The 12,356-nt window shown below is 42.4% G+C and overlaps 1 protein-coding gene across 2 annotated transcripts in view; it reads left to right on the plus strand.

Annotated features, from left to right (window-relative positions):
• The window catches only part of LOC123941145 (cytochrome P450 2J2), a 35,524-nt gene extending 24,341 nt beyond the window's left edge, over window positions 1-11,183 (plus strand). For both annotated transcript variants that reach the window (XM_046004049.1, XM_046004057.1), the window contains exons 8-9: window positions 4,048-4,186; window positions 10,117-11,183. In XM_046004049.1, the coding sequence (XP_045860005.1) occupies window positions 4,048-4,186; window positions 10,117-10,295 (318 nt within the window). In that variant the 3' untranslated portion in view covers window positions 10,296-11,183. The remainder of the gene's footprint in view (window positions 1-4,047; window positions 4,187-10,116) is intronic.
• The last annotated feature ends 1,173 nt before the right edge of the window (window positions 11,184-12,356 follow it).

Genomic DNA, 12,356 nt, shown 5'->3' on the forward strand with positions numbered 1-12,356 from the left:
TGCACCAGCTTGCATTCCCACCAACAGTGTAGGAGGTTTCCCCTTTCTCTGTATCCTCACCAACATCTGGTTTCCTGAGTTACTCATTTTAGCCATTCTGACTGATGTGAGGTTGTATCTCATTGTGGTTTTGATCTGTATTTCCCTGATGCCGAGTGATGTTGAACATTTTCTCATGTGTCTGTTGGCCATTTGTATGTCTTCTTTGGAGAAAGGTCTGTTCATGTCTTCTGTGCATCTCTTGATTGGATTATTTGTTTTTTGGCTGTTGAGTTTGATAAATTCTTTGTAGATTTTAGATACTAGCCCTTTATCTGATTAGACATTTACAAATATCTTCTCCCATTCCGCAGGTTGCCTTTCAGTTTTGTTGACTGTTTTATTTGCTGCACAAAGCTTTTTATCTTTATAAAGTCCCCATAAATCATTTTTGCTTCAGTTTTCCTTGCCTTTGGAGATGTGTCTATCAAGAAGTTGCTGCGGCCAAGGTCCAAGAGATAACTGCTTCTGTTCTCTAGGATTTTGATGGATTCCTGTCTCACATTGAGGTCTTTCCTCCATTTTGAGTTTATCTTTGTGTATGGTGTAAGAAAATGGTCCAGTTTCATTCCTCTACATGTGACTGTCTAATTTTCCAAGCATATTTGTTGGAGAGACTGTGCTTTTTCCATTGGATATTCTTTCCTGCTTTGTTGAAGATTAATTGACCGTAGAATCATTGAGGACCATTTCTAGGTTCTTTATTCTGTTCCATTGATCTATGCATCTGTTTTTGTGCCAGTACCATGCTGTCTTGATGTCTTGATGATGACAGCTTTGTAATAGACCTTGAAGTCTGGCATTGTGATGCCCTAAGCTTTGGTTTTGTTTTTCAATATTCCTCTGGCTATTTGGGGTCTTTTCTGGTTCCATACAAATTTTAGAATTGTTTGTTCCAGCTCAGTGAAAAACACTGATGGCATTTTGATAGGTATTGCACTGAATCCGTAGATTGCTTTGGGTAGCATAGACATTTTAACAATACTTGTTCTTCTAATCCATGAGCGTGAATATTTTTCCATTTCTTTATGTCCTCCACGATTTCTTTCATATGTGTTCTATAGTCTTCAGAGTACAGATCCTTTACCCTTTGGTTAGATTTGTTCCTAGGTAAGTTATGGGTTTTGGTGCAATTGCAAATGGGACCCTTAATTTCTCTTTCTTCTGTCTCATTGTTAGTGTATAGACATGCAACTGACTTCTATGCTTTGATTTTATATCCTATGACTTTGCTGAATTCCCATGATCAGTTCTAGCAATTTTGGGGTGGAGTTGTTTGGGTTTTCTACATAGAGTTATCAAGTCATATGCGAAGAGTGAAAGTTTGACTTCTTCTTTGCTGATTTGGATGCATTTTCTTTCTTTTTGTTGTCCGGTTGCGGATGGTGGGACTTCCAGTACTATGTTTTTTTTGTTTTTTAATTTTTTTAAAATTATTTATTTTCAGCGTAACAGTACTCATTGTTTTTGCACTATGTTAAACAATAGTAGTAAGAGAGGACATCCCTGCCATGTTCCTGATCTTGGAGGAAAAGCTCTGTTTCTCCCTCTTGAGGTTGATATTTGCTGTAGGTTTTTCGTTTGTGGCTTTTATGATATTATGTTCCCTCTATCCCTACATGGCAGAGAGTTTTGATCAAGAAAGGATGCTGTACTTTGTCAATTTTTTTTCTGCATCTATTGAGAGGATCATATGGTTCTTGTTCTTTCTCTTATTAATGTATTGTATCACATTGATTGATTTGCGGATGTTGAACCAACCTTGCAGCCCAGGAATAAATCCCGGTCATGGTGAATAATCCTTTTAATACACTATTGTATCCTATTACTAGCATCTTAGTGAGAATTTTTGCATCCATGTTCATCAGTGATATTGGTCTGTAGTTCTTTTTTATTGTTATCTTTATCTGGTTTGGGGATCAAGGTAATGCTGGCCTCACAGAATGAGTTCGGAAGCTTTCCTCCTATTTCTTATCTTTTGAGACAGTTTCAGAAGAATGGATATTAATTCTTCTTTAAATGTTTGGTAGAAGGGGTGCCTGGGTGGCTCAGTGGGTTAACTGTTTGGTAGAATTCCGCCGGGAAACCATCCAGTCCTTGACTCTTGTTTGTTGGGAGATTTTTAATTACGGATTCAATTTCCTCACAAAGGAAACTTTGTTCTCAAGCTGCCCACCAGTCTTAAGATCTCCGCCGACAGCTCGGCCCCCTAGTGTCCTCTCTGCACACTGCACATCCAGTTCCTTTTCTTTCTCAAGGTCTTGGTCAGCTTCTGTGGATCCATTCCAATTTGTCTAGGTCCCTCTGCATTCTTACCTGAGGACAGAACCAGAGGTGCTTACCCATTCCTATACCTATTCCTACAGCTGTTTCCATTCACTGTTTTCTTACTGATTGACATCTTGTGGGTGAAGGCTGAGGTCTAAATTACTTCACAGGTGCTGTTTGCATTTTTTTCTAGCAATTCCTTTAGCTCAATAGAGTCATTCTACCCCTGATTTTTAATATCAGCTTTAATAAAGACCATGGCAACTGAGAAATCTCATTGACTGTATCTTATAGAGGCATGGAGCCATGGCTTTGACATAAACTAGACCTTGTACAAATCATGGCTCTATCTCCTTCCACTGCATGACTCTGGGCATGTCACTTCATGTCTCAGAGCTTTGACTGACTTATCTATACAATTTTAAAACTACTCCAGAGGTGGAGATAAAATGAGATCATTCATGTAGTGTTTAGAAAATGTTCAAAATAGTCATTATTTCTTTAGTAATTTAATAAGTGTCCATTAAGCATCTAAAATGCCCCCATCTAGGAAAACAACTCTGAGTAAAGTCATCATGCAAGTATATACGCACAAACCATGATAAATACTCAGCTGGGAGAACTTGCTGGTTTCCGTAAAGATGCAGGCCGACTGGAACCAGGAGGAGAGGGCTTCCAAAGGGAAGTGTTGTTTGAGCGCAGGATTAAAGGATGATTGAGAGTTAGCTCAGTGATAGGGTAGAGAAAAAAGGCATTCCAGGCAAGGTGAAGAGCTTGTAAAAGGCCCTGGAAGTGAGTAGGAACACAGCATTTTTTGAGAAACTGAAAGCAGGCCTCTGTAGTGTCAGTGCAGGTAGAAGGAGAGCGGTCCAAACGGGGGTGGGCAGATGGGTCTCTTAGCTAAGGCTGGTGGGAAGCTACTGAAAGGCATTCCAGATGTGGGTGCATGGATGGGTGTGGCATCACTGAATCATGTTCAAAGCTCCCTCTGCTTTTAGATTGTGGAGCAGATCAAAAGGGGAGCAGTTATGGGCATAGGTGGGTAGCTCCTGCAGGGGTATAGGCAAGGCACCTGGTATCCCAGGCTAAGAGGCAGGGGTGGGCATAGAATGGAGGCAACACAATCAAGAGACATTTAAAGAAAAACTGAGCAGCCTCACTGAAGGATTGGATGAAGGCAGAAAGAGGGAAACGGAGGCAATATGGAGGACTCCTGGGTTTCTTGCTATGTACCTGGATGGATAGTGGTTCCTTTCACTGACGTACCTGATTCTATTATTCAACCTCCTATGGAGTGTACCAGACCCTGGAGGGAAGAGAATGGGAGAAAACGAGATGAAGGAGACTTCTTTTACCTGGATAGAGCTGCCGCAGTTGTCACATCTCTGAGTGGCTGGGTGATTTTCATGTGACGGTACTGACTAGCCAGCTGCTGTGTTATTCTCTCGTTGATGCAGATACGTCCCTGCAGGAAGATCCCTTCTGCAGTCAATAGAAACTACACTTCCCTGGTCAAATGCCCTGCAAGCCCATCACTTTAAGCTGTCCCATCACAAAGAGCAGGGGTCAGGGTGGGTGGGCGAGGGACAGGTCTCGGAAGACAGTGATTTGGGGAGGGTGAGGGAGTCCGCGGGGTGTGATGTGTTCAGCCCCTGGTGTGGGAGTCAGGGGACTGCTACTCTTCTGAGTAGGTGTGTTGCGTGGGTCAAGCCTTGCCTGAGTCTTTGCTGCCTTCTCCAGGGGACCATGATCCTGACCAATCTGACTGCACTGCACAGGGACCCTGCAGAATGGGCCACCCCCGACACGTTCAATCCGGAGCATTTTCTGGAGAATGGACAGTTTAAGAAAAGGGAAACCTTTCTGCCTTTCTCAGTAGGTAAGTTGTAAACAAATAGGAGTGTCCGAATCCAGCGTCCCTCTCTTAGCCCTCCCCCCACCCCCGATTCTCCCTGCTACACATTACACAGAGCCCACACTACACTAAGGCTTCAAACTGGAATTTGAACCCATGTGGTATGACCTGAAGCCCAAGGGACACACCACCCTGAGTGTATCTGGACAGATTCTGATTAGATCTTCTTTGTCTTACTTCACCTCATTCTGTGTCATCTTTGGCCACATTGGACAAATCCATTCCTATAGGAAAGCTGCTATGAGATGTAGGAATATCTTCCAGTCCAGTCTTCTGTCTACAGTAGCTTCAAATTTCGTATTTCAGTACCAGGTCCCAGCCGTATTGTTCAAGAATTATAATTATTCTTGTCTCACTAGTGCTTCGCTATTGAGAATTTTATCATACCCTCTTAATTACAGACTTCATTTGCAAGCACATTATCTCACTTAATCTTTGCAGCAACCCAGTTATTAATAATTAGACGGGAAAGTGAGCTGTATTTCCATTCTTAGTATGAGGAAATGAAGAATAAGGGAGTGGTTTCTTTTCCAAGATCCTGTGCCCCAGGAATTGGCAGAAAAGGGGCCTAAGACTCAAGGTTTTATACTGCTGGTCTACTGCTCTCCTCACCACAACTGGAATCGAACTCATCTTCCCACTTAAAGGCCCTTCCACTTTGATTCAGAATTCATCCCACAGCTATCAGTTAGCATACACAAGCATGAGAGTCCACAAACTCAGTGGCTTAAGACAATAAGTTATTAAAACAGTATTATTGCTTACCAGTCTATAGTTCAGCTAGGTAGCTCTTCTGGGTCTTAGCTGAGTTTGTTTGTGTGTTTGGGAGGTCAGCTGGCTGAACAGCTGATCTAGGATGACCACAGCTGGAAAAACAAAGCTTTCCACATTACCTCTCATTCCTTAGCAGCTAGCCTGGTTTGTTTACACGTTGGTGTTAAGATCCCAGGAGAGAGAATGGAAGCATAAAATGTCTCTTAAGGCTCAGGTTGCGGACTGACATTCTGTCGCTTCCACTGCATTCTGTTGGCCAGTGCAAGTCATAAGGTCAGTTCCAACTAAGGGAGTGGAAAATACTATAATTTTTGGTGGGAAAGGATGTGAAGTCACATAACAGATAATGTGAGTACATGGAGAAGAGGGGAATTGGAGCTGGTTTGCAGTCAGTTTTATCCCTGTGATGGAGAAGAATGAAATTCAAAGGAGGCAAACAATTTGGGGATTCCCACAGGAGGTGTGACAGAATGCAGTTTAGTTGAACAGAAGAAACAGAAATATAAAAATCCAATGAGTTAAGAACATGTCAGCACACTTTTTTTTCCCCCCACCCCACTCCCATCTTTGGCACACAGTTGCTTTTCCTGCTTCTTGGTCTAGCACTTTCTGGAGACAGCATCCCTGAAAGAGATATGGATGGATGGCCCCTTCTTTTTTCTTGGGAAAGATGACCATGGCGAAATTACTACTTGTGCATAACCAGGGAATATTGTGAAGCTATTTTGGCAAATTCCTATTTTCTTTTCCTCACTGAAGTCCTTCCAAGTTGATCTGACATGGCAGCAGGCAGCTTCATCAAAGGCAAGAGTTTGGTTCCTTATTGTTCAGATAAGATCATTTGGTCATAGAGGATGAGGTTAGGAAGAACTTTTCCCAAAACACCTAGGTCATTTATCTCATTTTACCAGTGAAGTAATTGACCTTGTTAGTTGGTGATAGCCAGGTGGTGGGAGTACCAAGGAGATACCAGTTTCCTGTGATCCGGGCGGAAGCTTTGAAAGCAAGCAGTCCTCATTTTCATGCTTTGAAAAGGAAATTCCTGCTTGTCATCTTCTTGGTATCATTACCCAGCTGGCCACAAGATACAGTTCGAAGAGAGATTATTTCATGGATATGACAAGTGGGGAAAATTTAGCTCTGTGAGATGAATTTGCTGACTACCCATAGCTGGTTACTACTGGTTTCTGACTATCTGGGTCCAGTTTTGTCATCATGAATGGATTCTTCTAGGAGAATCTTAGTATTCAGGATTCTAGCTAGGAACCTAGCTGACTAGGTACCATTTTAACAAATTTGCTCATCGCGCTATGTGTGATGGGTAAAGAGATAAGGACAGAGGGAACAGAGGTGAATGAGACACATGCTGGTAGGAAACACAGGCCCCAGATAATGTAATAGCAGCATAATTGTGCTGCACGTTTACATTTACTAAACACTTCTGCAGGTTACCTAATTTTATTTCCTCAACAGCCCCTTCTAGGCAAAGGACAAAATGGAGGCATGCATACATTAATGAGTTTTCAAGAGTGTTTAATTACATGGGAAAAGACAAAGTAGCACATGCAGCACAGAGAATTAACTACAGAGAATTCTACCAGTTAGAGTGTCCAGGGGGATCCCCAGAAGGACAGTGAGGAAATATGTCAGAATGTTAACAAAGGCTCTTGTCAGGATTATGGGATGATAACCATCTTTTACATCTTTTATCGTCTCCTTTATACCTTTCTTTTTCATGCATTTAAAAAAAAAGTCTGTGGTGAATATGTATTACTTAGGAAGAAAGTAAGTTATCATAAACACACACACAAAAGAGATGGCAGTAGTGAAACTGCAGGTTGTTGCTGCAAGGGAGAGGACAGCAGAAGCCTAGAGCGGGGTGAGATGAGGTGGGGTCTGCGCAGGGTGGCTGTGGTGGTGATGGGTCGTATACAAGCGATACTGATCCAATAAGTAAACCTACTGACAATAATGGGAGGACGTTACAAATAGGGAAAGAGAGAAGACAGAATGAACTCTGGGGTTGAGTTGGAACCAGAGGTTATTGATACGAACTCAGATTTCTGATAGGTAGGTAGGCAGATATAGAAATAAATATAGATGTAAACATGGATACATATACATATATTTAGATATATACTCACAGAACATACATACAGATTCCCCAGCTCTACCCGTTGATGTGCACTGAGAGCAGCACGACCCTGATATCAGCAAGCATGCCAAATGCCCAGATCTTGGTTTCTAGATATCACATTCCACTAAAAGGAACTTGGACTTCTAGAAAGATGGCTGATTCTAGGGTTGGGAAAGGGAAAGGGTAAGATGAGCCTGAAACACACTGTTGTGCCCAAAAGTTAAGGAAATACCAGCTTGAATGGGCAGCTGATAGCCAAGTCTGGAACATCTTGAGCATCAAAACAAATATTGATAACATATTATAACCCTTTAAATAAAAATAGGAATCTCTGAACTCATACTGATATAAATAAATGGGTAGAAAAGTGGGTATGAGTGAAAGCATTTCCTTTAGTAGAATTCTAGCTAACAGATGTGGAAGGAATGATGGAATTTTAAAGCTCATGACTTGGCAACCATCAGAGTAATAAATAATTTAGCCAAGAAATAGCAATGGAAATTAGTGGATGAAAGATCAGTTGTCAGACTATGTTAATGGCTCATTGACATAGTCTTAAAGTATTTACTAGTTACAAAGAGAAAAAGAATCATTTTAGAGGGGAAAATTTGGTAGACACCGCCTTAATCGAGTGACCAAAGTTAACATCACCAATAATGGGACAAATCAAAACTGTGTACCACCCAATAGGATGAAATGGGAACACAGCCTCACTTTGGTGTTATTCCTATCAGAAATGCACAACCTCACAACCTGAATCTAATCATGGGGAAACATGAGCAGCATTTACCAAGTAATCTGTCGTCTTCGCAAATCCAGTCATATAGACCTGGTGTGGATACACACTCACACACACACACACACACACACACACACACACACACACACACACGAATAGTATTCAGCCATAAAAAAGAATGGACTCTTACCAGTTGCAGCAATATGGATGGCATTAGAGAGTATTATGCTAAGTGAAATAAGTTAGTCAGAGAAAGACAAATACCATATGATGTCATTCATATGTGGAATTTAAGAAACAAATGAGGAAAGGGAAGAAAAGAAGCAAGAGAGACAAACCAAGAAACAGACTCAACTAGAGAGAACTCATGGTTACCAGAGGTTGGGGGATGCCTGAAATAGGTGATGGGGGTTAAGGAGCGACTTGTCATGATGAGCACTGAGCAATTGTACATCTGAAACTAATATAATACTGCACGGAATTAAAATGAAAAGCTCAGTAAGAAAAAAAAAATGTCAGTCATGGCAGCTGAGTCGTCACTTGCATGACAGCCAAATGCAACAGTTGATACTCAACTGGTCCTTTTCCAATAAAGGGCATTATTGGGACAAACAGCAAAATCTGATTGGGGTTCTCGGGGGCAAAATGGTAGCAATGTGTCAATATTTGCCTGAATTGGTGGTTATACTGTCGTTATGTTGGAGAATGTCCTTGCTTTTAGGAAATCCATGCTAAAGATTTCATAGGTAATGTAGATAAGGCACTTTCAAATAAATAACTCAGAAGAAACAAGTTCTTTGTATTATTCTTGCAAGTTTTCTGTACTTTGAAAGTGTTTCAGAATAAAAGGCATGCTACGGAAAGCATCACAGTAAAGAACTGTAATATGCAGAAAGCTGTTTTAGTAATGCCACCACCCAAAGTGTTTTTATTGAAAGGTGGTCTTGTGATGGACGTTAAGGAGGGCATGTATACCATGGACTACTGGGTGTTATTTGCAAACAATGAATCATGGAACACTCCATCAAAAACTAATGATGTACTGTATGGTAACTAACATAATATAAAAAAATAAAAAATAAAGATAGTCTTTTAAATTGTATTCTTCCATTTTTTGAGAATTAACCAGAGGAAATTAATGCTAAGCTATTTTATAGCTAGAATGTTTACTATTATTTAGGTGATGTGTTAAGCTACTTTGTTTTTCAATATAAGTTATTAAATTCTTTGGTCTAGTTGGATTCAGTGTGTAGCCCACACAACATAAAAAATAAGGTTCCCATTTTTAGTGTGAGGGTTTTTTTGTTTTGTTTTGTTTTGTTTAAGGAGTAGGGGACACAGAGAGAGAGAGTATCTTAAGGAGGCTCCATGCACTGGGCTCGATCTCATAACCCTGAGATCATGATCAGAGCTAAAATCAGGAGTCAGACACTTAACTGACTGAACCACCCAGGTGCCCCTAAAATAAGGTTCTCATTTTAAGTACACACACACACACACACACACACACACACACACACACACACTCCCCCTGATGCCCAAATTACATGGCTAGAAGGCGCAAGGAGTTGAATTGGATCTCCCTCTGCCTCCAGTTCCTCCCTCACATAACAAGGAGTGGGATGGTGCCAACTGTGGGCCAAGGGATTCGGCAAGAACCCCCCGTTAGAGGCAAAGTCCCCACTGGAGAAGGACTTCTATGTTTAAGGACCATTCAAGGAAAGTGCCTGAGAAAGCTCCAATGTAGAAGGCCATCCATGGCCATGAGATCCGCAGTCATGAGGGAGGAAAACATGACATAAGGGAAAAACATCTTGCATTTTAGAAACCCTGCTCTGAAATTTATTGGCTTATACTTTTCCACAGTTTTAAGGAATGAAAAAAAAATAATCAACACAGAGTTTTTTGTTTTGCTGTCTGCTAATGTAGTTTGCTAACTGATTTTTGAAAAGCCTTTCAGCTAACACTTCCACTTTTGAGGTCAACCCAGGCCTCCCTCCTCTTTTGTTCTACACCCTGTGCCTCCACCCTGTGGGTCAGCTGCCTGAGCCCTGAAAGAATTGGGAGTTTTCAAGTCCAGACTTACACTTTGGCCTGAATGGTTGTCAGATTAAATGAGCCACTGTACGTAAAGCTCTGAGGCCTACCAGCACCTTCTACTTTACAAGAAGTAGAAGATGTCAGTCCCAGGTGGGCACTCACACCAGATGGAAAGATGACTTGTCTTATGCTTTTGCCTTTCAGGAAAGCGGGTATGCCTTGGAGAACAGCTGGCCAAGTCTGAGCTGTTTATTTTCTTCACCTCCCTTGTGCAAAAATTTACCTTCAGGGCCCCTGAAGATGAGAAGCTGAGCTTGAAGTACAGAACGGGCCTCACCATCTCCCCAGTCAACCACCGACTCTGTGCAGTCCCTCGGTACTGAAGTCTGAAGTCGTCGGGCAGGGAGAGGAGAAAGGAAAGCAAGAAGTGTGGTGTCCTTGAAGGCACTGGCACCTACTCAGAAGAGAGGTGTCGAAATGGAACGTGACTCTAAGGGACGGTAGTAGGAATGGAACTCAGAGGAAGCACAATCCAAATCCCCGCCTTGCTGTTTTCTCTGATGGAGCCTTGAGCCGATCTGTTATGTTGTGAATGATTTACCTTGATTTACATGATTCCTCCTCTAAAGGAATGGACTTTGAGTGGTTTGGAAACCATATAGCTTATCAGAAAAATGAGAGCTGAAATCTGCCTTTTTCCTGCTTGCTTCTTTAGATATGGATTTGCTTCTAGCCTGTGGAGGTGGGTGGTGCCAAATGCTTGGTAAGAGTTAGAATTTGGACCCCGGGGCAGCCAGAGGCTGACTTCAAACGCCGTCACACTTGGTGGCACTATCCAAGCTTTATCTTGCTCCCACCCTAGAATGGCCCTCTGGGAAGTCAGCCAGTCAGCTAGTACTCCTTATTTATATGCACGTTTCTATGAGGAAGCAGTTTCTGTGGTTTACTTAAGGGAATACTACACTGGCTTTGGAACCACTACCAACTAAATGCAAGGAACAGGTTTGGGAAACAATGTGGACTTTTCTTCCATCCTGAAGAGTATCTCTTTGCCTCAATTCCTCTATCAGGCCTCTTTCCTCAAAGATTTAACTATGGGATGGGTGTGAACTTTTCTGGCAAATAGATGGCCAGCTTTTGAATGGTTGAGTATTACCAACCTAAACTCACCTGAGCCCTGGTACAGTATTTTATAGTAGGGAACCAGAAATGCCAGAATCCTGCTCTGTCCTTCTGCATGTAGTTGCTGAGGGGAGACAATGGCCAGAAAATTACAGGCCAGGTAACACTGATGGTCCATGGAGTTTGACGTCAAACCCCAATACAAACAAACACAAAAACACCTGCCAACTGGACTAGACCATATGGGAGGTCTTTTTTCCTAAGGTGGAGACCGTGTGTGCTTCTGTCTGCTCCTCTGGAACTCTGCTACCACCATTTAAACAAGGCCGTGTAACCCGATGGGTGATGAGAAACACACAGTCCATTCATTGCTGTTGCGTCCCTAGCTGACAGCTGGCCAACCACCAGAGCTCTGCTGAGACCATCTGAGATGAGCTGGACTCAAGCATATCCAGCGTCTGAATACAGACGCATGAGTGATCCCAGCTGAGACAAGAATTGCCCAGCCGAACCCAGCCTAAACTGCCACCCTGAGCTTTAGGAGTTAAATGGTTATTGTTTTAAGCCAGTGTGTTTTCAGATGCACTGTTACACAGCAGTAGCTAACTAATATATTCCTTGAGGGCAGGAACACTGCCTGGAACATGAGAGGACTCAAAAAATAGTGAGTTCATAAAATAAGATAGAATCATTATGGGCAGGTGCTAGATTGGACCTATCACTCCAAATCAGATCTCTGCCACTACCCCTCTGTCCTTTTCATCTGATTCCAATGACCTATTTCTCAGTCCTCATGCCACCTTCTGTTACAATCCTTCAGGAACAAGGTAGGAGGAGTGCAGGCTTGTTCTTACCTCACTGTGTCTGTTCCATTTCCCAGGTGGCTTTCTGGAATGGGGCCACTTATTCCTTTTCCCCATGCTTATTTCTTAAGAATAGGCTGATGTCCCTGGATGGGTATTTTGGTCACACTGTGTTTTTGTGCATTCACCATGAGCTGTGTGGTCTGCTCTGAAAAGCTAAGAACTTTTCCCTCTGCTTTTGAAACAGATAAGAAATTAAGCAAGAATAAAGGGTCGAATGCAAAGGGCCACTTTCAGGGGCTGGCATGGAATCATTGATGATGCCTGTTGCAACAGTTAGGGTCAGAACAGAGGTCTCTCTTAGTCCAAATATCAAAGGTCTAAAGATATCACAGGGCAGGGCGCCTGGGTGGCTCAGTGGTTTAGGCCACTGCCTTCAGCTCAGGTCATTATCTCAGGGTCCTGGGATCGAGTCCCGCATCGGGCTCTCTGCTCGGCAGGGAGCCTGCTTCCCTCTCA

The sequence above is a fragment of the Meles meles genome, chromosome 1 (genome assembly GCF_922984935.1).
Source record: "Meles meles chromosome 1, mMelMel3.1 paternal haplotype, whole genome shotgun sequence".
NCBI classification, from domain to species: Eukaryota; Metazoa; Chordata; class Mammalia; order Carnivora; family Mustelidae; genus Meles; species Meles meles.